The sequence below is a fragment of the Labrus bergylta genome, chromosome 15 (genome assembly GCF_963930695.1).
Source record: "Labrus bergylta chromosome 15, fLabBer1.1, whole genome shotgun sequence".
Classification (NCBI taxonomy): Eukaryota; Metazoa; Chordata; class Actinopteri; order Labriformes; family Labridae; genus Labrus; species Labrus bergylta.
The window spans coordinates 17,251,853-17,277,078 of NC_089209.1; the positions used below are offsets into that span (position 1 = coordinate 17,251,853).

General features: G+C 40.3%; 1 protein-coding gene across 2 annotated transcripts; it reads left to right on the plus strand.

Moving 5' to 3' along the window:
- The first annotated feature begins 433 nt into the window (after positions 1-433).
- dpf3 (double PHD fingers 3) lies at positions 434-24,987 on the plus strand. 2 transcript variants are annotated; one of them, XM_020632440.3, is made up of 12 exons: positions 434-566; positions 10,256-10,416; positions 11,993-12,100; positions 15,351-15,484; positions 15,728-15,823; positions 17,291-17,363; positions 17,865-17,906; positions 19,280-19,417; positions 19,602-19,730; positions 20,342-20,454; positions 20,747-20,828; positions 20,977-24,987. In XM_020632440.3, exons 1-12 carry the CDS (start codon positions 535-537, stop codon positions 21,042-21,044), a joined length of 1,176 nt encoding a protein of 391 aa, XP_020488096.1. In that variant the 5' UTR covers positions 434-534; the 3' UTR covers positions 21,045-24,987. The 2 variants fall into 2 exon arrangements, with proteins under 2 accessions (XP_020488096.1, XP_020488097.1); XM_020632441.3 differs by lacking the exon at positions 17,865-17,906.
- The last annotated feature ends 239 nt before the right edge of the window (positions 24,988-25,226 follow it).

Here is a 25,226-nt window from a genome sequence, read left to right on the forward strand (position 1 = left end):
ACAATGCTTGATGACGTGTCCGTCATTCATTGGTTGTTTTCTTTGCGAGTGTACTAGCCGCGCATGAAAATAAATAATGTAGCAATTGATTTAATTGTTGTGATGGATGGACTACAGAAATTGAAAATACATTAAGAAACTGTGTGTATTCCAATCAAATGTAGTTTCATTTTTGCCTCTGTGATTCCTGAAGGATTCAAAGTAAAAGATTAGAAGTTTGGTTGATGCTGTTCAAAACAGGTATCACAGCCCGTAACTTAAACGGCACATCATGGCAGAGCTGGTGATTTATGCAACTCTCATTAAAAGTAAATCCTCGACTAAATAAAACAAATTGAATCATTTTCAATAGATCATCTCTCCTCTGTGTAAAGGGACATTGAGTTTGACATTAAGCCACGCCCCATGTCTTGATGCTGGCGCTGTATTGGTAGGGAGCAAAGTGCCCACGACCGCATTGGCTGTTGTGTTTTTTTCATAAGGGTCCCAAACTACACAGAGATTTGGAATATTACGTTACAGTCCAGCAGGAAAATGGCGACTGTCATTCATAATCCTCTAAAATCGTAAGTACATTGAAGATTTTTTTTTTAAATGTCTTCGTGGTTGATTGTAAATTAAGATTGCCTTCAGTATGTATTTAGAGTTCAATGCACGTTTCTATAAAAATCATAAAATGAACTATTTTGCCATGTACTTTGGTCAGTGACCGTGTGTGTTTTCTGCAGGTACCGTTGCTCTCAGTGTTGTATAATATAAAGCCATGCACTCATGCACAATCTGCAGGAACATCTCCAACCCCTCGCGTAGATATCCGCACTTAAAAAAAACTCGTGCACTTGGTTTTACTTTAATAGAAGTTGCCATTGTCCACATTATCTGCTTTGCAAACATGGTTGACGTAAGTTTGAACGCAGGGATCTTTTGTCAGTGCTAATGGGATGAATTTGCATAGATAATTTCATGCACTTATTGTCACAAAGCGCACACTGAGGAGGCGACCATAGCTCAGTGCGCGGTTCGTGTTTTTGCTGCGACTGCCGCATGCGTTTTTCAAATGCATAGCTGATTATTGTATGTTTGTATCCGCTATATCCTTCCTTTGTGCATGTAGCAAGAGGTACCTTCATGCACTGTAACGCTGCCACTGTGTGATCTTGATGATCGGAACGGGTACAATTTCTCATTTGCGAAGACGTGCAATATTGGACAGCATGTTTATTTCTTTAAAGAAGACATGCAATATTGACAAATATAGACATATAAAAAAAAGCAACTCTATGGCAGATCGCATACTGATACTGCTTAATATAGCCGAATGAGCACATTTTTTTTGCAAGTTTAAACCTTGCAACACACCCCTTTTATGTCTGCACTGCATTTGTGTTGCAGTATTTGTGTATCCATAACTTTCAGCTCAGTTAATGTTACTGAATGCATGTCTGTCCTGCTGGCTGAAGGCTGATGTTTACCACTGATCACCTGGAATGTGCACAGATTTGAACAGTCACAGAATCTGATGCAAACCTTAACAGTTAACAGTTTTTAAAGGAAAAAAACACGGGTTTTCACTTTTAACATTTTAAATAGTGTCCACCTATAATTTTTATAGTACTGTCAAATAATAATAATATTAATAATAATAACTTGATTTTTTTTAGCGCTTTTTAAAAACAAGGTTTTACAAAGTGCTTTGACATGTATAGAAGAAAACATGACAGCAACACATGAGAACCCAAATCCCAACAGAAAATCACGACAACAACGCAACACATGGAAGAGACACCACACCAATAACAACAAAACCCAGACAGTAAAATAACCTGAACAAAAAACTGACCAACATCAGAATTCAAGCAACAATAACTCATATTAACTCAGGCAACACAGGAGCCCAGCAACTAAGGTTGAGACCAAGGGGACTGAGGATGTAAGAAGATAGAGGGAGAAACAATAAGAAGTATGAAGAGATAAAAAACAATAAAACGCTTGAAGTGAGAAATGAAGATAAGATAAATATTAAGAAGTGATAAAAAAAATATTGTCAGACAAGTTGGAAATCCTATATCTAGACTTTTTCACATAACCAGCAATGTTATAAAACACGGCATTAACATTGGAGTAATAAAAGGAGGAAACCCATGATGCCTGTGAGCTCTTTGCTTACAACCAAAAAAAAACTGTATACCCATCACTTATAAAAATGCTGCTTTAAGCTGCTGTATTCTACCAAAACAGATTAAGCTGTACAGAATGTAGGTACACAGTATGTGTGTGTGTGTGTGTGTGTTTAGTGTGTCTGCAGTTGTGCATGTAGAGCAGCAGATTAGGAGTGTCCCAGTATTCTCCTGGGTCCATCTGTTGAAAGATGGAGAGGTATGTAAAGACAAGATGCTAGGGCAGAGGAGAGAGAACCCCATCTGCCTTTCATATATGGATTTAATCAGACAGACTGCACCAAACCAACCCCCGCTCCAATATATCTGGAAAAAGGCAAAACAATACGTGTATTTTTGGCTTTTGGCAAAACTAACTAGCAAAACAAACGCACGCACTAGAATCTAAGTGAAATGAATTGAGTCTGTCCCACAGGGTGTTTCAGATAAATCATATGCAGTAAATAGGACCTTGGTAATAACAATATTTTCAGCTCTAAAAGATGATTTTCAAATGTCTGTAGCCAGCACTGAATAGGTCTGCCTCAGACTGATTCAGCCATGTTTAGCCATGCATATTTACCTGATTTATTCAGAACTCTCATTTCTAAAAGACCTCTTTGTGATTGAAACCTCTGAGGCCTTTTAGCTAGGAAGAGCTGACATGAGAAGTATTCAAATGACTGTTATATTATGTATGCAGAGGTGTGTTTATGTGGTTATGATGGCTCCGTTTGACCTTGTTTCTTATCATTAGTTTGATGCACTAAAGTGCTCAGGTGGAAAGTAGCTTGGTTGTGTTTGCACAAGGAATCAGAGGCTGACATTTGGGGAAATGTAATGGAGAAAGTGATGGTGTGTATTTACTGTGGAGGTCAGTGCGTGTGTGTGTTTGATGCATGTGTAGGCGGTTGTGTGTAGCTGCCCGCCCTTCCCCCCAATTTGCGTGAGAGGCAGCGAGTGAGTGAGTGATGGAGGTTTTTGGGGCTGAGGGGTATGTGGGGGGTTGTCTGTCTGGCTGCGTTTACTACTGCATACATTTATACTACAGCCTGAGCACAGGGGCAAACTCTGGCCTTTGTCTATGCGAGCCCCGGGAATGGTTTCCAGGCATGTGGAATTAAATGGCCAGGAACATTTTCTTATAAAAAAAAAAGAAGGCTCCATGCGGTGATCAATCCCTTTCCTTTCTTTTAAAAAAAAATCGTATTCTGCACATGAAGCAGGCACATGTGGCGCATGATTGCGTGAGATTTCAAAGGGGACAGCGGGGTGATGGGATATGGATGCATGATAATCCTTACATATAAAATTGTGTTTTTTTCCTTTGGAGACACATTTTCTCAGCTTCCCTGCAGCACTCACATGCCGATTGATGGGAGATATCGTTCTCCCCAACGTTTGCAGCTTCCTCTCCTTCGCCTCACCACCGCCCTCCTCCCCTGCCTTCCTAGCAAAACAACAGCAGCATCTGAATCAGGGTTTCCCTTCTGCCTCTCCCCCGTATCCCCCTCTGCCTGCACTCTCCACCTTTCCCTTTCATTCCCCTTTGTGTGTCTGTTTGTGCACGCACTAGTCTGCGTGTGTGAATGCGCTCGTGCATATGTACATCCGCACATTTGAGAGAAAATGAGTGTGACAGGGTTTGAAAGGGAACACGTGTGCCCCGGGATATAGCGGACCCCTCCTCCTCCCTCCCATTCTCTCTCCTTGGCTCCCCCTCTTCGTCTCCTTCCTCTCTCTCTCTCTGCTTCATCATACCGCGGCTTGGCTTCCAAAGTGACACAAAAACAAGTATCATTTGCTGCACTTCCTTAAGGGGCCATTTATCTTTTCCTAACCACATGTGGACTTCCTCTTCTGCCACTACCTTTTTCCTATTTGGGTGATAACTCCCATCATTCCCCGACACTGTGAAGTTCCTCTTTGAGACATTTTCATGCATTTATAAGATAATATGTCACCAGATGAAATAATGCATGTCATTACTTCAACAATATCAGCCTAGGCTGATTACTGAAGAGGCTTTAATTTTCCCAGTATCTCTGTCTCGGTGAGCTTAATGAGGTCCTGCAAACAACATGCAAACTGTTTTACATTCTGAACAGTGGAGTGGCTGTTGCTCAGTGGTGGAGTCGGTCTTCTCCAGGGCCGGATTGGGACTCATTTTCAGCCCGGGAGTTTCATGACTCAGACCAGAACACTGTAGCTCACAACCTTTTACTGGAGATATATCACTTAGGGATACATGGCTGTGTTTCAAACATAGTTTACTATTTGCAAAGAACTTATTTGTATTGTATACTTAACACCACTCAACACATAACACCACACACACATTGACTTGTTTCATAAACTTGTACACTTGTTTGTACTTTGCACTTTTTTTTTTTGTGTTTCACATCTGGCATCTTGATCTTGCCCTGCAAGCTTACCTGTGTCATCTCCAACGGTTTACATAAAGCCGCAAGCTTGTTTTTAATGAAAAACGTATTGAGTTTGGTGCATTTGAGCGTGTCAGCTGCTAAAGCTTTTCTTTTTTAAATCTGGCTTTTTTTCTGGGTCACCTTTGCTCTTTTTATGAACCATATTTTCTTACCAACATTAGGCTTGTGTGTCCAGTAAGGTGCAGACCGTCCTGACCAAGTATTCTGTTTGGCTGTCGGTCACCGCTGAACCAATGTTACGGTTGTGTTTCCAGTCAGACATAGACGTCCCTGATCAAGGCTGTCAAAGAACATACCTGTCTCTACAGTGAAACGCTTTTCGAATAATGAGTACTCGTACCATCCTTAGCGAGTGCAGACTGTATGATCAATTTACCGTCGCTGTACAATGGCCCTCACAGCCCTACAACCAGCCGGCCCTGGTTCTCCAGATTGGTCACGCCGGGCCTGGTAATTCTCTCAACCGGAAGGTCCGGGTTCAATCCCCTACTCCTGCAGCCACATGTCGAAGTGTCCTCCTTGGGCAAGACACTGGAACCCAAATTGCTCCTGCAGCTGCAACAGCAGCGTGTGAATGTTTATAAATGGATGAGTTAATACTGATGGACACTTTACATAGAAGCCTCACCCATCAGTGTGTGAATGTGATGTCAATGAGTAGGTGTGAGTTGTCAGCAGACTAGAAAAGCGCTATACAAGCTTACATACAAGCTTAGATACAAGTCCTTTTGCAATATACCATTTAATGCTATGTCTGTCCAGTACAATCATTTTCAGATATAGCGATTTGGTGATAATTGATACACCACAGGACATTGACAACCATATGATATCACACTATCTGATTAACTGAAGAATATAAAATGCTTGTGCAGGACTACTGTATTTATTCACTGCAGTGTTACGATAATTTACACCTAACATTGTATAATTGTATCATCAAGTCAGGAAGACATCTATTGCCGGATACATGTCCATCCTCTAAAACATAACAGAAAATACTTTGCAGGTTGCAATGAGAGTGATAGGGACGAAACGACAGCAGACATCGACACAGAAAGTCCAATTAATAGAGCATTCTCTTCCTCTTGGCTAAGATTTCAGTTTTATGTTTTATTATTTATACTGTCCGTGAGCTCTGTCTCTCTAAACTTTTACCAGGAAACATCGACCTTATCATGAGACGCTCTGCACCATCATCACTACTATACTTTGATAAGACTGACCGTCTCGCACAAAGCTCCTTTGTGCTGGTATGGGAGCAAACACACACTAACACACGTACAACAAATGCAGATTCCATCAGTATCCAGGAAGCTGTTGACCAAGAGGAATTTTCCCCAACATGCAAAACTGGACTTACATAAGCACCATCACAAGGGTCAGGCATACAGATGACTAATGGGTAAGAAAAGGAGCACAGTTCCATCTCTGATGGGTGAATCTGAGGTTGGGGGGAGGATCTTTGAGGACATGCAACCTACTGACAGATGGTCTTACAGGCATAGTAACACACACACATACACACTCTTTACTTTCACTTAACCAAACACACATCTCCAACAAATGCACAGCAGGCACAGTTGCTTATGTAAGACGTAATGAAGCTGCAGACACTTTGTTGCTGGAAAGTGGGGGAAAAAATGCAGCAATATGGAATGACACAGTGAGGAAGAGAGGGAAGAAAAGTGGGGATGAAGAGAAATGCCTTCAGGTCCAGCCACTCAAACACACACACACACACACACACACAAACACACACACACACACACATACACACACACACACACACACATACACTCTCACACACGCTTCAGTTCAGGCAGCAAACACTGAAAGCAGAGACAAACGTTCACTTCTGGGAATCTGGTTTTACGTGACAGGAAGTCCCTCCTGGAGATCTGGATTTTTAACTCGATTTCTGTGACTGCTGGTTTGTCACGCTAAAAAACAACAATACATATCCAGAAAGAACAGCCGTGTTCCTCATCTGCGTAGGTCCCCTGACAAAAACCTCAGCTAGCATCTACCACATGTTTCAGTCCATAAGTTGTACAGTCACTACAATGTGGCACTTAAAGAGATACTTCACCCGTTGAAACATGAATCTGTATTGACATTGGGTCATGTATGTAGTAGAAATGTGAAATAAATTTTGAAGTTGGAGCCTTCTTGGCCAAGAAAAGTCAGAAAGTGTATTTTTGGCTGAAAGACACCAAATCCCAGAATGTACAGCACCGCAGGCCACTCCCACTAAGGTCCTCTATTTCAGAATCAGAATCAGAAATACTTTATTAACCCCAGAGGGAAATTCAATTGTTACAGTTTCTCCAAAATATACAATATAGCAGAAGAAAGATAGTAATGAAAACATTTACAGACATATTTACTTCAACACATGAGGCCATTTCCTCAACTGATTCAGAGATTTCTTCCAGAATTGATCTTGGAAATTCCTGTCAGAAAACAGACTCTGTGTCTGTGTCCATAAGCAAACAGTGAGAGCACCAACACTACCAGTTCTCCCCAGCTCGAGCCGGCCCCCGCTTCTTGTCCTCACCGCCGACAGGCAAGCCTTATGTCTTGGCTGCTGAGCTGGCAGCTGCCAGCAATATAGCCACAACAGCTTCCAGTGACGCAAAAATCGACATTTTGCGTCACTGGAAGCTCCTTTTTACACTTAGAAATACAAAGATTTCCCATCTCAGGGGAAAATGAGGGCGGGATGCACGACCATTCAAAAATACTACCAGGTTTCTAATGATACAAAGCTTAATACAAATGGGTGAAGTATCTCATTAAAATTCTCACAAGAGCTGCTACTCTATGCTAGCTCGCGTTGTCAGCTAGCGCCTAACCAAAAGAATGAAAGAAACTTAAATGATAACTGCTAACGCTGTCGAAAAGGTAAGCAGGGGTAAACAGCGAGTCAATACGAAAGCATTAAAGTAATGTCAATCTGTGTTATAGCATGTGGTTTTTTGGCTTTTTATAAGCAGATAGCAGTAATTTCCTGGACTTGAAGTATATCTTTACCTTAAACTTTAAGGTAAAGGTAAATTGTCAAACTATTGATTTAAGTTTTAAAGCAATAGTTTGACAATATATTTCTTTCAACTATTATGAGAGAAATGTATCACGCTCTTAGCATATTTGTACAGCAAATGTGAAGCTTGAGGCAAAATACAGTTAGCCTAGCTTAGCATAAATCTGTAAGCAGAGTGAAACAGCTAGCCTGTCTTTGTCTTAGCATAAATACATCAATTTACCAGCACATATTAATATCTCTATCTTAAACGTTACATCTATTAATCATTACAAAAGCCAAAAAGTAATATAAAAAGTTTGTTCTATTACAGCGTTGAGCTGCTGGGCTTGAAGAAGTCTCCACTGGTAACACCAGTTTAACATCAAATTTATTTTCTGTTGAAAAACAACACCTAATTGTAAATACATCACAGCACATTTTACAGTTACTTCAATAATGTGTAGGATATTTATTTTTAGATTTAAGGAAGTCATCATGTTTAGTAGGTTGAAGAAAAAGAGTAATCAGTCTTGTACTTTCATTATTTTGTTCTCTATTTGTTATTCACTTTGATGCCTCCTACTTTAAGATAGATTAACTTTCCAGATAACAACTACAACTCTCCCTCTTCATCTCTAATTATTGTATGAGGCTGCTCTCTTTTATTCATATTGCTGGAAATGAAGCGCCTTCTTTGTGCCCTCCTCTGAAATCTCCTCTGTCTCATCTATTTAATACATGTAGAACCTGGTTAAGTCCCTCTTGCTTCTCAATCCAACCTTTCACCCTTTTTCACTCACCCTCTTCCTTCTCCATCCTCCTCCCTCATCTCCCTCCCTCCACCTCCAAACACTGCACATCTTTGTGAGATTTGGAGTGACCAGAGTGCTGGTCTTTGTCCAGTTCTGGCATTCTTTACATATCTGTGAAGAGACTCCACTGAGAGACCGTCCCTGCTCAACCAGTCTGGATTCAGAAAGACACGTATGAAATCCTCCTCATAGGAGAAAATGCTGAAGTAGTTGCATCTATCCTTTTGTAAAAACATTTACAACCTTCACGTCAACATTGTTGGAGTAAATGAGGGGAATATGTGGAAATAATTTATTGGCAATACCAACAGAAATACTATTCTGTGGCTGTCTTATTTCAAAAAAAGCTAATTAACAGTTATCTAGGCCTAAAGATGTTGTTCTAGTCCAGTCTGTTCTCTGAAGCTGAGCCATGTGCGCTGCAAAACATCAAACAACAAAAGAACTATCTTTTCTCCATCTTTCTGTCTGGATTTAAGTTGTAATTAAATACAGCATGACGGACTCAAATGACTTTTTGGTCCATAGTGGGTCCATCTTGGTTTGTTTTGTCACTCTGTAATGATATTGTCTGCAAAAATCTTTCCTCTGAACGGGTACTGCGGAGATAATTGATGTCTTACATCTTGATTTATACTCTCTTATCTATGTGTGTGTAGCCAGTCTGTGGTGTAGCCTTCAATCCAGCACTCTGATTTATCCTTCAATCTGGCAGGATGAAATATTTCTCCTATTCTTATGGTTATCAAAGTTTACTGTATGTGTAATGTGTGTGTGTGTGTGTGTGTGTGTGTGTGTGTGTGTGTGTGTGTGTGTGTGTGTGTGTGTGTGTGTGTGTGTGTGTGTGTGTGTGTCCCTTTAATGTGCTCAGCCTTTATAAAGGTTCCATTACACCTCAGCTGTCTTCATGTTGCACCTTCAAGCTTCACATCCAGAGCCTCAAAACAAACAGAGCAAAACTTTGGAGAGCTATGTGTTGTGTTGTTAGGCCAACACTAACCAGGGCTGAGCAGGTTCGATCATACTTGATTTGCAGACCTTACCAAATCATCAGCCGCTCTGCGCATGTTATGCCACTAACCATCTGAACATATTTTAGCTGACAGGACAGCAGGAATGACTCGGCACATAGAAAGCAGAAATCGAAGCAGCATGCTGCAAATAGCCTGGATCAATAGCAGAAAAATGGCTATAATGTTACTAATATCTACAATGAGATCTTTTTTCACATTACTTGAGATGTTGGATGAATGGTGCAGCCCTTTAAGGGGTAAATGACACCAAGCTGGATGCATTATATAAATCAAAACAGATCTCTGTCTATTCTTCTCGTCCATAGCTGCTACAGAGAGAATATGTATTTATATGGCTATAAATCAATATCATTGATCAAGACAATGATCAATATCAATCATTGTCTTATGTTATATAATTATCAAACTGCTGGTTCCAAATATCGGTATTTCCATTTTTTTAAATATGGGGCTGTAATAAATTTCCCTCACCATGTCCCTACTTGAATGTAAGGTGAACACAAGTTGATTGGCCAAAGAAGACGTTGACAGCAGGATACATTAAAAAGAAGAAGACAGTTGGATAATGTAGAGAATTTATGAATGAATGAAAGATTCATTCTTCAGTTACTCAAGATATTGAGGTGTATCATTATATGATTGTATTGCAATATATAAATTACTGCACAATCCCTGTATCATGACATCACTGTTATCGTTTGCCACGTTTTCTGTATTATATTGTAAATTACCCAGTTACTCACCACTCATACCCACCATGTTCTTTGTCTTTGTTCAGGCTTGGTGACCAGTTCTACAGGGAGGCGATTGAACACTGTCGCAGCTACAATGCCCGCCTCTGTGCAGAACGCAGCGTTCGCATGCCCTTCCTGGACTCGCAAACTGGTGTCGCACAGAACAACTGCTACATCTGGATGGAAAAGCGACACCGCCAACCAGGTGGGAAACAAAATCTAATCCCCATAACGACTTCTTGCCGCTGATTCCTGTACTTCCCTTATGATAAGCTAAGCTCAGTAGCTCAGCATATGGAGAGTGACAGGCTTACCTGGCTTTGTCCAACAATTTCACTTTTCAAACTGCGCTCTTTTTCAACTTTTTCAAACAGAGAAAGTGCACTGTAAAATTATGATGTGGGTTAATGAGACTGTTTCTAATGATTTTATGTAGTGTTGGAGGCAGTGATTGCTAGGCAACCAATATAGACTACATATGATTTAATCTAATGTCTAAACATTTATACATGTCTCTTCCTCACTCAAAACCTTATATCTTGGAGTCTAACCTGTTCAAAACATAAAACCAATGTGTTGCGGTTTCACAGGAGGGTTTGTGTTGGACTTTTACTTCACCTGGTGCAGTGACTTCCTGGAGCGATGTTGTCGCTGTAATATTGTGTTAACAGATAAAACAAACTATATCTTAAGTGTCCATCAGTGAGCTTTAGAGGTGCTGGTAGGCAGATTGTGTGTCCTTTGGAAAGAACCATGTGTGCTGTATTCAATACATCAAGTCTCAATGGTAAGTTAAACTATGTTGCAGGTGGCTGTAGCATTATTACGATGCAAAGACAGTGAAAACCTCTCACTGAAACCTCTGCAGGAAACAGGAGACATAGGAATGCACACATATTGCTGGATAAAAAAAGATGAATAAATGGATCCCCCTCCTGTTATAAAGTCAACCCACTTGCTGAATTTTCCTTAGAAGAACAGTCAGAATGCTTTACACACATCTGGGTCGCCTGTACAGCCAAAGGGAACAATCTGCTCTTTACCGAGAGACAGACACAAATAGCCTGCGCTCCATCTTGTATGCAAAGCCCTTCAGGCCACACCCTATACTTTGTGGCAGACCTAACTCACATTATATGTATTTATTCTGGGTTTATCCCCCCCCCACCCCCTCCTTCTCCTGATCTTTTCTCTGCTTATGCTGACAGGAAAACATAATTTTTTTCCTCTCATCTTGATGTCCAACTAAGCTAAGCCTAGCTAGTAGCTAAGCTACTGGAGGAAGCTGAAACACACAGGAGCAAGGACAAAATGTTAAATTCAAGTACAAACTAACTGTTTTGTTGAAATAGTGACAGAAAAATGTGCTTATTTAATCAGAGGTGAAAGTGATAACACCATCCTAAACATTAAGTAAAACATAATGTTTGACCCAAAACATGTGTTCAATTTCAATGTTTTCTTCGTATGTATGAACTTAAAAACTTTTTGAATGGACCTGGACGAGGGACGTATTCAGTATCAAGAAAACAAGGCTAGTCCACTGTGTCTACTGTATTTTGTATGTGCCTGTGTTGGAGGGGGGGGGGGGGGAGTTATATCTGGGGTCAAGGTTTCAATGCAAGTTTTGTTCAAATTGTAAGCCTGCCAATGGTTGTTAAAATTCTTCCTGTGTGCCTCTCTCTCTCTCTCTCTCTCTCTCTCTCTCTCTCTCTCTCTCTCTCTCTCTCTCTCTGCTTGTTTGTGCGTCCATATATCTATGTGTGTGTCTGTGTGTCCAGGCCAGGCAGCGGGACAGATGTATACATACCCTGCTAGATGCTGGAGAAAGAAGAAGCGGCTCCACCCTCCCCTGGATCCACAGCTCCGCCTGTGTGAGCTTCGACTAGGTAACACAAACAGAATACACACACACACACACACACACACACACACACCAGCAGAACCAAGCAGCACATTAACATGCATGCAGAGTGAGTACCAGGGGAAAAAAAATCAGTATTGACCGACGGTTATGCAGTTAAAAAAAAAACACTTTTACTGCTGCCTCCACTCATTTTAGATTCACATTCCATTAATCGAGATGCACATATATGTTGTGTTTGTGGCACTTATGCACAGTGTATCACTGCATGAAGCTCAGTGGCCTTAATGTTCCCTATCTGACCATCTGGCTCTGGTTAGCCTGTCTCTCTCGCCAGGTCTTCAGGTTCATTCTCTCCCCCGAATCAATGCCTCCTCTCTCTGTTCTCTGGCAGTATGCACACCAACACACACACACACGCAAAATGCACAAACACCCCCACACATGACTCTCCGTCGCAGCACAGAAGCACCCTTAGTGGGCCTCTATAATCATTTGTCCATGAGGCATTAGAATGTAAGTGAGTCTTATGAGGTAGAAGTGTGTGCTTTTTCTATGTATGTGTGTGTGTTGTGTGTTGTGTGTTGTGTGTTGTGTGTGTCTGTGTTTGTGCAGCCATGCATGCATGCCTGTGTGCGTGTTTTAGGGGATTTTAGCAAAAGGAATGCGTCAGGAACCTGATAAGGGGGAGAAATAAAGGCAGATCTTTGTTTTGCCATTGCCACACTATTGTTCCCCTCCTGCTGTCTTCCAGACAAAATGTAATAGTCAAGAGGTTTCTACAAGGAACGTTTCAGCTTTCAGCAGAGGACAGAGTTATTTGAAGGGGGAAAAAAGTGAAATAACTCCTCAGAGCAACCAACCAACCAACCCACCTAAGCACTTGCATTGGAAGACATACACTAACAGGAGCAGGAGAGGCTTTGTAGATGAGTGTGAAAGAGAAGAAGTTTTTTTTTTTGTTGCAGGGATTTAGTTCTCTGCAGTTTGTCCCAGATATCTATCATAACACAACAGAGGAATGTGTGTGCTCCCCTTTCAGTGCAGTTCGAAAAATGCTTTATGTTTATTTAATACTTCCTGAGCAGAGAGGTTTGCCCGTGTGTGTGAAGATATGCAGAGACGCAGTCACAAGGGTACTCTGACATGGTTTGAAACTTCAATTGTATTCTCTGGTTAGTGGACCCTTGGCTTTCCTTCATGTCACAGCTCAAAGTGTGAGTGGCCCCAGCAACCATGTCGCTCCCTCAGTATAAACCTCCTGTTCAATACTTTTCAGGGTGAAAAGAAAATCATTCAATGAAAGATCTAAAAAAAGCAAAAACTATATATTTTTGCACTCATGTCTTTAACAGTTTTTTACATGTTTCTTACTCTGCTGCTTATGTGTGGGACGTCTTTAGCCAATTTACATCTGCTGGCAATTTGCTTCCCTAAAGTCATATCCTACTTTCAGATATACTACTACTACTACTACTACCTACTACCTACTTTCCAAATATCAGTCATTGACTGTATATATGGATGGACTACGCGTCTCAACCCATTTCTGTTCCGCCCCCCTCGGCTAGCCAAAACACATATTTGACTTACCAGTAAATCAGAAAAAATTCTTCAGGTTGGTACAGTCCTCAACATGAACAGATTCTTGTGTTGGTTCGAAGGTGACACTCCTTATTATAGAAAGTTTAATTAATGTGGTGTTAGTTTTGGATACATTTCTTCTTGTGTCCTGTGCTCTACTAATCTGGTGAACACAGTGTCGAAGGAGCGGCATTCATCAACAGAGCTGTCAATCATGACATTTACCTTTTTTTTTAGCATCACACTACAAATTAAAACCAAAGATATCTAAAAAAGAAACACTTTTGGACTTGTATATCGGCATGATGATAACTAACTATAAAGTAAGAAACTATGGTTGTGAATACATAATTTGACGTGTACTATGATTTTAGAGTTTGACCTCATGTCACCATCTGCTAACATATGAAGGAGGCGGAGTTTATGCCCTGTACTGCAGCCAGTCAGCAGTAGGAACTCAAAAACCTTTTGGCTTCACATTTGGGGAGCTGTTTTGTTGTCTTTCTTTTTTCATAGTCTTTGGTATCGATCAAGCTCTAAAAATTCTGTTGGATCCTCTGTTTCCCAGACTGCATAATCTTACATGATGTAAGGGTCTTCCCACTGCAATCGCTGAGACATCATCATCTGTAGATGAGCGGTACTCTTCAAACGTCAGACTTGCTTTTACATGTTTTTTTTTTTTGCCTTCTTATGCCTTTATTTAGCGATAGGACAGTGGATAGAGTCAGCAATGGAGCCACAGGTCAGATTCAAAATTTTAAAAGTCAAATTTATTAGAATATATTCTCTCTAGGCTAGGGTGCCCCTGGAGTGTCCTTTTAGAGTCAGCAGTGGAATAGATCGATATGATTTGTATGAGGCAGTTTGTTTGTATGTCCGTTCGGGGTTTCAGCTGGAGGATGCTTTTGTTGCTTTTTGCTGGAGAAGCAGAAAATTCACCTCCACATTCTCTCCCCTATGTTCGCCCTGGAGAGTCAAGATAGAGGTGAGGAGGAAGCAGGATAGATGAAGGCAAAGAAAAAAAATGGGGAAAATAGATTCATTCACTTTAGAAGAAGAGGAGTGGTAGAGGGGATCAGCAGAGAATAGCGGTGAAGAAGGATACATAATATATTGGTTATTGGGGGCGGGGTGGGTGGTGTTAGTGGCAGGTTTAGGGATTTAGGGGACGCGCAGCAGCTCTAAATTCAATAAGAACACATCACAGCCTCTGCCGTCTCGCTCCCTCCTTGCCTTTCTTATCACATCACTACTTTCATTTTGTCTTCATCCCGGTGTTAGTGTTCAAAGACGAAGACAGAGATGCTGCAGAAAATTCATCTCAACGGAAATGAGAAAAGGGAGCGGGAGAAAGATAAAGTAGAATCAAGCAAGTTAACAGAACTCTTTAAGGTTCATTATTGTGTTCTATTGTTTAAAGTTGCTTCCTCTGCTTTGGCGTTGTTGGACTGTGAACATGCTATACGGCTCTATTACTAAAACTCCCTCGGCATACAAAACAGAGGGCTCACTCACACTGTGTCACACATTGATGTCAATGGACTTGATCTGCAGCTACAAGTGTCCTTTTAGTCATCCCAAACACAAGGTCAGGAAAAACTAAATGATGTGCTCAAGTTAGGACCACAGCTTGTACAGACCTGTCATCTTTAATGCTCTTTTCTTTCTTTTCCTTTCGTCCTCCTTAGAAGCTGAGCTGGCCCCCAAGCGTGAGGTCCCACCAGGGGAGGCCACAGCCTTGGAGGCCCTCCTGAGGGGGGACAACCTGCTAGAGAAAAAAAACAACATCTGTAAAGAAGAGGAGACCCTGCTGGAAATACAGGTATTCAACAATGAGTGATAAAATGGGTCGTATCATGGATATGATTGATTGTTCTGCTTTGGTAGATGCAAAAAAAGTTTGATATTACGAAACAAACATATGAGGAGAGAGGATTTAAACGAGAGCGTACAACTGAGAGATGTGAATGATCTCAATAATAAACAATATTTACTTGTTTTTATAGCCACCATCTTTTTTTTTAAACGTTCTCTCGTTCTGATGGCGTGTTTTTGTGCTCTGCAGAGAGTTCTTGAGGCGGAGGAAAATGGTGATGGTTTCCACGATGATGAAGACTTTGAACTTGACACTCCAAAGAGAAAGAACAGAAACAGAGGCAAAGTAAGAGTCAGTGTGTTTGGATTCATGCTGTTCAACGGAATGTAACATCGTTTAAACAACGTACAATTAACTGAATCGAGTGAACGTGACACACATTTAGACAGCGTCTTTTCAAGATTTAAGCAGAATGTTACAAGACACTGAGCCACATCTTATGGTTCCTAAACTCAACAAGTGTATTTCATTATTTAAACGACCATCAGGGTACCCCATGCACAACCAACCTACCTATCAGGTGCCGTTAGGTTACAGCAACATACAATGAAAAAATAAAAAAGTGTGCCACAGTTTAGTTACGTTTTCATAATCTATTTATTTATTGAATAAGGACTGTGCACATTAATTAGCACATCAGCCAGTTAGCATCTATGTAAATACACCAGAATTAGCACAAAAGCTACATTTCATCCTTAGTCCTAAGGCAGGTGTTAACAAAAAACACAAAACACAAAACAAATTTACAACTACAGGACACCTCACAGGACAGTCTACAGAACAGCACACAAAAGAACTCACAGACAGTTTTACCAACAAAATAGACACGATTGTCACATCAGAAATAACAGACCTACGTACAATTAGCTAAGTATAAATGCAGGATGAGCCAGAATCGCCTGGGAACGGGCAACAGAAGGGGAGACAGATATGACAAATAATATGAGTACATAACTGTTTGTTTTTTTTTTTTACCAATGTTTGAGTTTTCTTTAAAAGATCAAGTAGTTCTCACAGTCACTGATATGTGCTGGTAATTTGTTACTGGACTGTGTGCTTCTGACAGACACCACTTTTGACTAAATTCCGTTCTATGCCTCGGTACATCACAGTCTCTTCTAGTTTGTGCTCTGCTGTTTGTCCTGTTGTTTTGTTTTTTTCTGGGTCAAATCATTTCATTGTGGGGTGGCAAGCCCAATTTAAACTGTAAAAAGAAACATCAATGAGAGTTTGGTAACTGTTTAAAATGTTATACAGTACTCACTAATGATAGTGCAGTAGTGGACATGACATAAATGAGAAGAGTGCTGTTGTATGTGAACAGCTTGTAAAATGTAAGTGTAAAAAAATAATCGCATGCATGTCAGCTTTAGCTGACTGTGAAGTCAGGTAAGGTCTAATATGATGGAAATTTGGTTGATCTTAATTACATAAGTGAACAAATTAAAACCATGTTTTCAGAGGTTAAAAGAGTGGTTTAACACCACTCTTTTAACCTCTTATAACAATTATTTATGACCTATTTATCATGCTTTTAATAGAGCCACTTGTATGTGTGTGTTTCTGTTGATGTTTCTGTGTCTAGCTGTATGCGCACTGATGCTCTTTTAAGTTCCTAACGGATAAATAAAGTTATTTGAATTTGAATTCTTGTATGTATGAAACAGTTATCTATACATTTGTTTTGATGCGTGCTTTAATGTTGAATCGTCAGTGGTTTGAACATCAGTTGGTGTTGTTTTTCTTTCGTAGAACAGAGGATCCAGTCGCAGAAGGACAGAACCTGTAAACACGGACGACCAGGACAAACCTTACGTCTGTGACAGTAAGAATACCGAGAACATCATTCTTTGTAAATCATGTGCTCTGTGCCATGTGTTTTTGGTTTACATGTTAGTCTACCTTAATCACACTGTTTCTTAAAGTCAGAGAAAATGGAGAAATAATTCCAACGAGGCTCTTTAAGCTAATGTATTTTCTTTATGATGTATTATTAGGAAAGCTTTTTCTCGAGGTGCCTAGTCCAAATTCTTACGTTAGATGTTTTAGAAAACACAGAAAAATCCAGAAGACGAGTCATTTTCTCTCATCTTTCATGTTGGCCACCTCTCCCTCTTGTTCTAAGAGCAGTCCTCTGCAGCATGAAGAAAGGGTTTGCTGTTTATCCAGACCTGACTAGCATGCCATTTGCATACTTGGGCAGAATCCCTCAGGAATGGGGGATGCGGACGGAAATAGCCTCGCTCAATCAATCAAATCTCATCCTCATTTTATGTCTTGTTCTGTCTTTCCTTTATTATTTGCTTTTGTGTCTTCTCTGTTCCAGACAGATACAAACAAAAGCATAACTCAAAAAAGGCCGAAGAAGGTACCTGAAACTGTCGCCATCTTGTCTTTTGTAGCATCTTTATGATCGGCCTTCTTGCTCATGGGCATCTGGTGTGGGAATGGCTGACTGACTGCTAAACCTTCAGAGAGCTCTGCTGCTTTAAACGCTTTCTGCTGCTCCTGAGTTCAAGTGCAAGCATTTGCATGTCACTAACGCTACGCCATGTGCCTTCATGCTTGCTCATTGCAAGGCATGCAACAAATAATGCTCGAATAGCAGCTGTTGTCGCACTGGGTGATGCATGTTTCTTGAGGCCTCTCTAGCAGTGATGTGATCCTCAGGTGTAGCCATTGTAGAAGTGTTTATAGTGGGTGGAATTCCTTGAAATTTTCACATGGATCCTTTTTTTAACCAAGCGGTTGAATTGGCAGCGAGGTTATAAGCTCTGTGATAAAAATATGTTAATCTGGTTACAGTACAGTTGCTGCAGAATTGGCTGTATCAAGAAAAGCGGCAGAAAAATGGAGCAAAAGGAAACTTCTATGATGGCTACAGCTCTAGTGTGCTAGTTAAAAAACCCCAAGAGCTCCTACAAATTTAGACCGTAGAGCCTAGTTCCCCTATGATTAGCTCAATGTTTCCAAGCAAATAGCTTTTCATTTGTTAGAGTTATGACTTCATGGCTTCACAGAACAGAATGAACAAAAGGCACATTTTCAAGCTGTTTTTGAAAACATCTTTCGACTGGTACTCCTTAGACAAGCTCAATGTCCCATACACCCTGTATTTTCTTGTGAAATATTAATCAGGAAGAGACTGAGATACGATTTTCCTTTCTACAGCTGAATTAAGTGCCTGATTTAACAGTAGCTAATCCATCCTAGCTATCTTGTTGCCTTAATTCAGCTATAATGTAACTTTCTAATTATTAAAATTCATGATCTTCTTGAAAAATCAGTTGCAGATAATTCATCTTTCTGGCTGTTTAAGCACAATATTACAAATCTCATCAACACTGTCTCAAACTAATGAGAGTATTCATTATTAAACTTTTTCTTGACTACTAAGTGGACTAAATTCATTGTAGCAGCATACACAGAGTGTCGTTTTTTGACAGTTTTAATGAATTAATGGCATCTTAGAGGGGATGTAGCAGACATGTTCCTGCAGTAAATATAATTTTTATCACATAGAATAACTGTGAAGCAGAGTAAACTACCAATCATTAAAAAACGAATAGTGAGTTGAAGCGCCTGCGATTTGTCTCTTTGCAAGAAATCTGTTTTAGTCCAGTTTATCCGGGGCTGACAGTTGAGTAAAAGCAGACTCTTTGTCCACTATACTAGCTCCTCTACTGTATTCATCACATGGTTGGATATGCTTCTGATGGACCTGTGGTGTTTCCTCTGTAGTCTGTGGAAAGCGCTACAAAAACCGGCCTGGCCTGAGCTACCACTACACCCACACTCACCTGGCAGAGGAGGAGGGTGAGGAGGAGAAGGAAACAGAGATTGCCCCATCCCCTCCACGGTACTCCGACAACCACAAACGTAAGATGCTGGACAACATTTAGTTACATTAAACACATAGAGAGTTAGAGTCTCTGTTTTTTTTTCTTCCAGAAATGTCCTCATGAGCACTCATCGTCACAGTTTATGACAACCAAGATATTTCAAAACTGTCAAATAACAGCTCATTTGTTCTTCTCCTACATGTGTCTATTATAACTGACAGCTCAGAAAGCCGCAGACGGCTCCATCATCCCGAACGATTACTGTGACTTCTGCCTGGGAGACCAGGACTCCAACAGGAAGACGGGCCAGGCTGAGGAGCTGGTGTCCTGCTCCGACTGTGGACGCTCAGGTGAGTCCGCTCTCTCTGTTAGGTACAGGGGTTGCAGTTCAAACTTCAGGGTCTTTGTGGTCTGTAACATTAAGGGAGACCATGATTGGTTCTTTACATTCCTGCAAAAGAAAACCACGAGTGATTTAAAAAACACAGCAAGAAAACCACTTTTAAATTTCCCATCCTTATCAAGGCTGTCATTATGAAGCTACAGCAAGCAAACTGTTAGCTTAGCGTAAAACTAGAAAGAAGGGGGGACAGCTAAACCTCCTGTTTTTGTTAACAGAGACATCAAATGATATTTATTTGACTCACCAAAGAACAGTATTAGTAAGTCAGTGTATTAAAGTACAGCAAAATTGACACAAATCCAAAGTTCTCAAAGGAGCTTCAAACTAACAAGATAAAAAAAAAAAAAAAAAAACGCTTTAGAGATGCCATTAGACAAAATGTGTTTTGTTTGGATGGAGCCAGTCTAGCTTTTTTACCCCTCTCAGTCAAGCTAAGCTAATCCTCTCCCAGATGTAGCTCTATACTTAACAAACAGACATCAAGCGGTACATATAGTGAGTCACTATGTCCTCACTCCCTTTTCACTTTTCTTGTTTCTCCTCATCCTCACCTCTCAGGTCACCCTACATGTCTGCAGTTCACTGACAACATGATGCAGGCAGTGAGGACGTACCAGTGGCAGTGTATAGAGTGCAAGTCCTGCAGCCTGTGTGGCACCTCGGAGAATGATGTAAGTATACATTTGAAGGTTGTTTATCGATTTTCTTTGATATCTTTTGTAAAATTCCCTTAGAGAGGCAACAATATTAGTTCGAGCCTCTTTCATAACCAGCTTGAAACTCCTCACAGGAGCTTTACGTTTTGAAAGCTAATAGTACTTCTCGCTGTTGAGGAGCCACATTTGAATAAGTTTCTAAACTATGATTGACACCAAAAAGCAGGTTTAAAATGATCTTCCACTTTCTGCACATATTTTATGGCTATTATCTATTCAAGATGTTTTTTGTTTGCTACCTGTGCAGGACCAGCTGCTGTTCTGTGACGACTGCGACAGAGGATACCACATGTACTGCCTGAAGCCTCCAATGACCCAGCCTCCAGAAGGTATGGCTCCCATAGGATTAATATGCATCAGTGGGTTTATGTCAACATGTCCTGTATGGGTACACAGCTTGTAAACCTGGGCTATATATGGAAAAGGGCAAGGAGGACAACATTTTCAGGCTCTCTGTCTTCTTCTTTATCTCCGCAGGGAGCTGGAGCTGTCACCTGTGTCTGGACATGCTTAAAGACAAAGCCTCAGCATACGGAGAAGCATAACTCCCCGGACCTCAACACTCACGTATTCATATGAAATGAATTTTTACCTTCAAATTGTTTTGACATACCCACACATTCACAGAAACTTTCTCTCAGACAGAATCAAGCACACACACACACACACACACACACACACACACACACACACACACACACACACACACTTCAGTGCATTAGCAGGCTCAGGTCGGTTTCCTGTGCGAGGCGCAGAGATGCTCCCCTCTCATACAGCTGAGCAGAAGTCCAGATGTATCAGCTTCAGCATGCAATCTCCACCTTAAGTCATCTAACAGCAGGCCTGCCATTCAGTCATTTCTCTACCTCACCACTCAGCTAATGGCAAGACGCCAAAGCAACACTGTGTAGTACATTCAGATGTTTGAGATTTTGAACCAAACGTGATTTTCTTTTTTTTTTTTTTTTTTGGTCTGTGTTGGGTTAAAATTCATTTGAGTTGGAGTTGGAAGAGGTTTTGTGCTGTTCAAGCTCTGCAATGAGAGAACCTAAGTGGGTTTGACTGATGTTTGTTTAAATTACTCCATCCAGCTCTCCTCCTCTCCTGTGTTTACACTCTACACTGACATTCCCGTTTTATTTCTGGACAGACTCAATGGTTGTTATGCTATCATTCACAGGTTTTGTCAAGCCTGGTGAAAGTTAACTCCAGAGGCTAAGCGGACACATAGCTATGAAACAGCCTGGAGTATAGTTCATGTTGGCATTTTTAACCCACATCTGTTTTGTTGTATCCTTGCAGGTTACAATGGTGCTAAATTTGACACTTTACAAAAAATTATAGAAGGTCTTTACATAGAAAAAAAACACTTATTTATTTTTTAAAACGGTCTAATGTTACTGTCAATGAGATCATTGGTACTGTATATCAGTGGTTCCCAAACTATTTCTGTCATGCTTCACTTTATAAGCTGATGAAATGGTTGTCCCTCAGTCATGTCACACCAAAACATTTATTGAAACAATTTTTTTTAACTGATTACAATAATGGGGGAGCTAGTGACACAGTGAGAGTAAACACACTGAAACAACAGCAGTAACACTTTTTTTGTATTTTCAAAGAAGGATCAGGTGTTCAAATGAGATAAATCACTTACATTAACTTCAAACTTACCGTCAAAGTCATCGTCTTCACATTTTCGGATTTGACTCAAAATGTTGACAGGTTGAAGCAGTGTTCACTCCTAGCGTGTCATCTTGTAGGTACTTGATTCAGAGATATTTCTTTCACCACAGAGACTTTTTATAGTGGGAAAGCACAGGTTGAACTAATTACTTCCGTAAATATTGGTGCGAAAGTCAAGATTTCAACTAAGGCCAGCAAGAATGATGTGCTCATGCTGTACAATTTGGTTGTCAAGCACTAACTCAGAACCCACAATGTACATGTTAAATCGGGACAGAGCATTGGCATCTGTCAATAAAGTTTCCTTTGAAAACTCCCACCAATGGAAGTTGAAATCAGATGTATTTCAGTTGCGTCATATGCACAGCTCAAATCCACACGTTTACTCTCATATGCACACACTAAGCATCACCTACAAACACTAGCTAACTAGAAAGCTGAACCATAACAAGTATTCCCTGATAGCTGGTGGTAAGCAGCTATTTCCTGCCACTTTTTTGAAAACTGGCATTCCTGCTGTTGCCATGGTGCTTTCAGGCGCTGTCTTCCAGGTTTAATTGGGTCAGTGTCAATTAGGGGGAAAAAAAGCCCTGAAGTCAGGGAGTTGGCTCGTGTTCACTGTGCAAGATTATGCAGTTGTATGACCACAACATCAAACATGCCACACATCCAACCGGTCATGAGCAGCTGATGGGCCCTCATGCACTCCTGTATTCTGTACGGCAAAAGACGCGCGATTTTATTGAAAATCGGCCCGACTTCAAAATAAGTCATGCAACTCAAAAATAGCCACAAAAAAAAGCCCCTGTTCTCACACAGAACATTGCAGCTAACAATGATAGTAAAATACAATTAACAGATACAATTGTATTTTTTTTTAACAGCAAGCATAGGCTCCATAATATCTAGAATTTTATTTATCTTCCTAGCTAAGTAACACTATCTAAGTGAACTGGTTAAAAAAATAGGAATACAATCACCCACTGACTTTTTAATGTCTCCACCTTACTAATTATAAACAAAAACTCTGTAAGAGCACACTGAACAGCACATGGTAGCCTAGCTGTTAGGTGATACAGTAAAATGTAAAGATAAAAAAATACTTATGTCCAAACTTTAGCTAAAACTTTCCATGTACCTAGCTAAAAGTTAACCTACTCCCCCAATAATACAAAGCCATAATGAAATAGTATTCTTGTATTAAAGGGTTGAGCTGCTATCCCTGGTAGCTCCTTAATCTCTGATACAATTGCATTTACTACTGTGTCCCACATCCTGAATAAAAAAACTTGCTTTGGCATTAGCGTGATTCTAGATAACAGCTGTTGGTGGCAAACTAGTAAGCAGTACATGCTAATGTTTGGAGTCTGTTTTTGTCCTCTGTATTTTTGGTTCCCAAACCTGGACAAGTCAGCCATACCTACTCACATTTGCTTAAGGGCCTTTGTCCACAGACAGTGCTTTTTGCACCCACAACCTCTGCTTTCAGAGTGCTTCTCACCTGCACTCATTGTTGCTAGGTGATGAAAGATAATTTCTGATTCCCCCTGTAATGTCATTAGGGTGCGTTTCAGATAGCTCTGCGTGCTTAGCATTTGCGTTAATTCAAGGAAAATTCACCAAGAAAACCTAAAACCAGTGTAAAGGAGTCATGTCCTGGCATTGGGAGCAGCTCTAGCCCTATAAATTGTTCCCTCTAAAAGACAAATCAAACTAGCATCTCCTCATAAATTGTTGTTGACAAACTATTATCGGAAGTCGTGTCCATTCTTGATTTTGATTGGTTGGTTTGGGAGAAGTGACATTGACAAGTGCAGTGCTGTTCCAAGAGTTGACCTGTTTTCAACTGACAGCACTGCTAGCGCAGAGACAAAGAACAACTGACACTGAGGCCGTTTTTGTGCTCAGTATGCTGAGCACTACATTGGTTTTGTATTGAAAACGGGCGATGCAAGTGCAAAATAAACTGTTTGTAGACACAGGCCCTTAATGATTGGACGAGCATTGCTTTGGGGAGGGGTTTAGTGAATTGGCAATTGATTAAACATTGACGCATTTGACGGACATTACAAAAAGATCTGCTGAGATACCTCCCCCCCTGAGATACCTCTGTGCCCTCCAGAGGGCCCCATCCCACAGTTTGGGAACCATTCCTGTTGACTAACAAGTGCAGTGTGTTCATTATCAACCATTGATTTGTAACTTATTATGGACAAACAGTCTATACATGTTAACTGTACTTAAGAGTGAGTTGTTTCTGAAAGTTGGCACTGATTTAAGTCCTGTTAGAACCAGATATAATTTGGTCATTTATAATTGCCAAGTAAACTGTTGAATTGGTTTCACAGAAAATGTATTACTAAAATCTGCAAATCTCTATTCATGTAATTCATTTAACTAAAGAACATTTAGCAACACTAACGTCATGCCCTCTAAACAAAAGCTTATTTATGAAAACACCAAGATTCTAAACTAAACTCGATGTACACAGTGTGTGTAAGCCTTGACAGGATATCACACACTGCATTTTGTTTTGTTATTTTTTTTACTGAGTTTGTATTTGATATTGCTTTTCCACTGACAATCATGAGCTAGCATAGATACAGTACATCTTGTTTATAATATGCAGATGGTTTTATTGTGCTTTTTTATGTTGAGTATAGTGACACTTAATGTCTTCCTTTTAAATAAACGTATTGGATTTCATTCTCATTTGGTACATTCAACTGCAGTGATTCAAAATGTGTGTTGTGTTTTGTAAATGTTTTGTTTTGTGATTAAATAAAGACTTTTACACAAAGAGTTTCCCACTCTTTCGCATGTTTTGGTTATTTTCCTGTGATCCATTTTAGAAAGGCTTAGTGCAAATTACATAGCTGCATTGTCTGATTTCATGGCTTTGTGCTTGAAAAGAAACTAATGATATACATTTAGATATGACGGGGTTCCTTACTAAGACTTTGTACACAATGTTAATTCATATTTGCAAAAAAGGAAACAGGGAGAATTACTCTGGTGTCAGCCAGATGTTCTTTGATTGT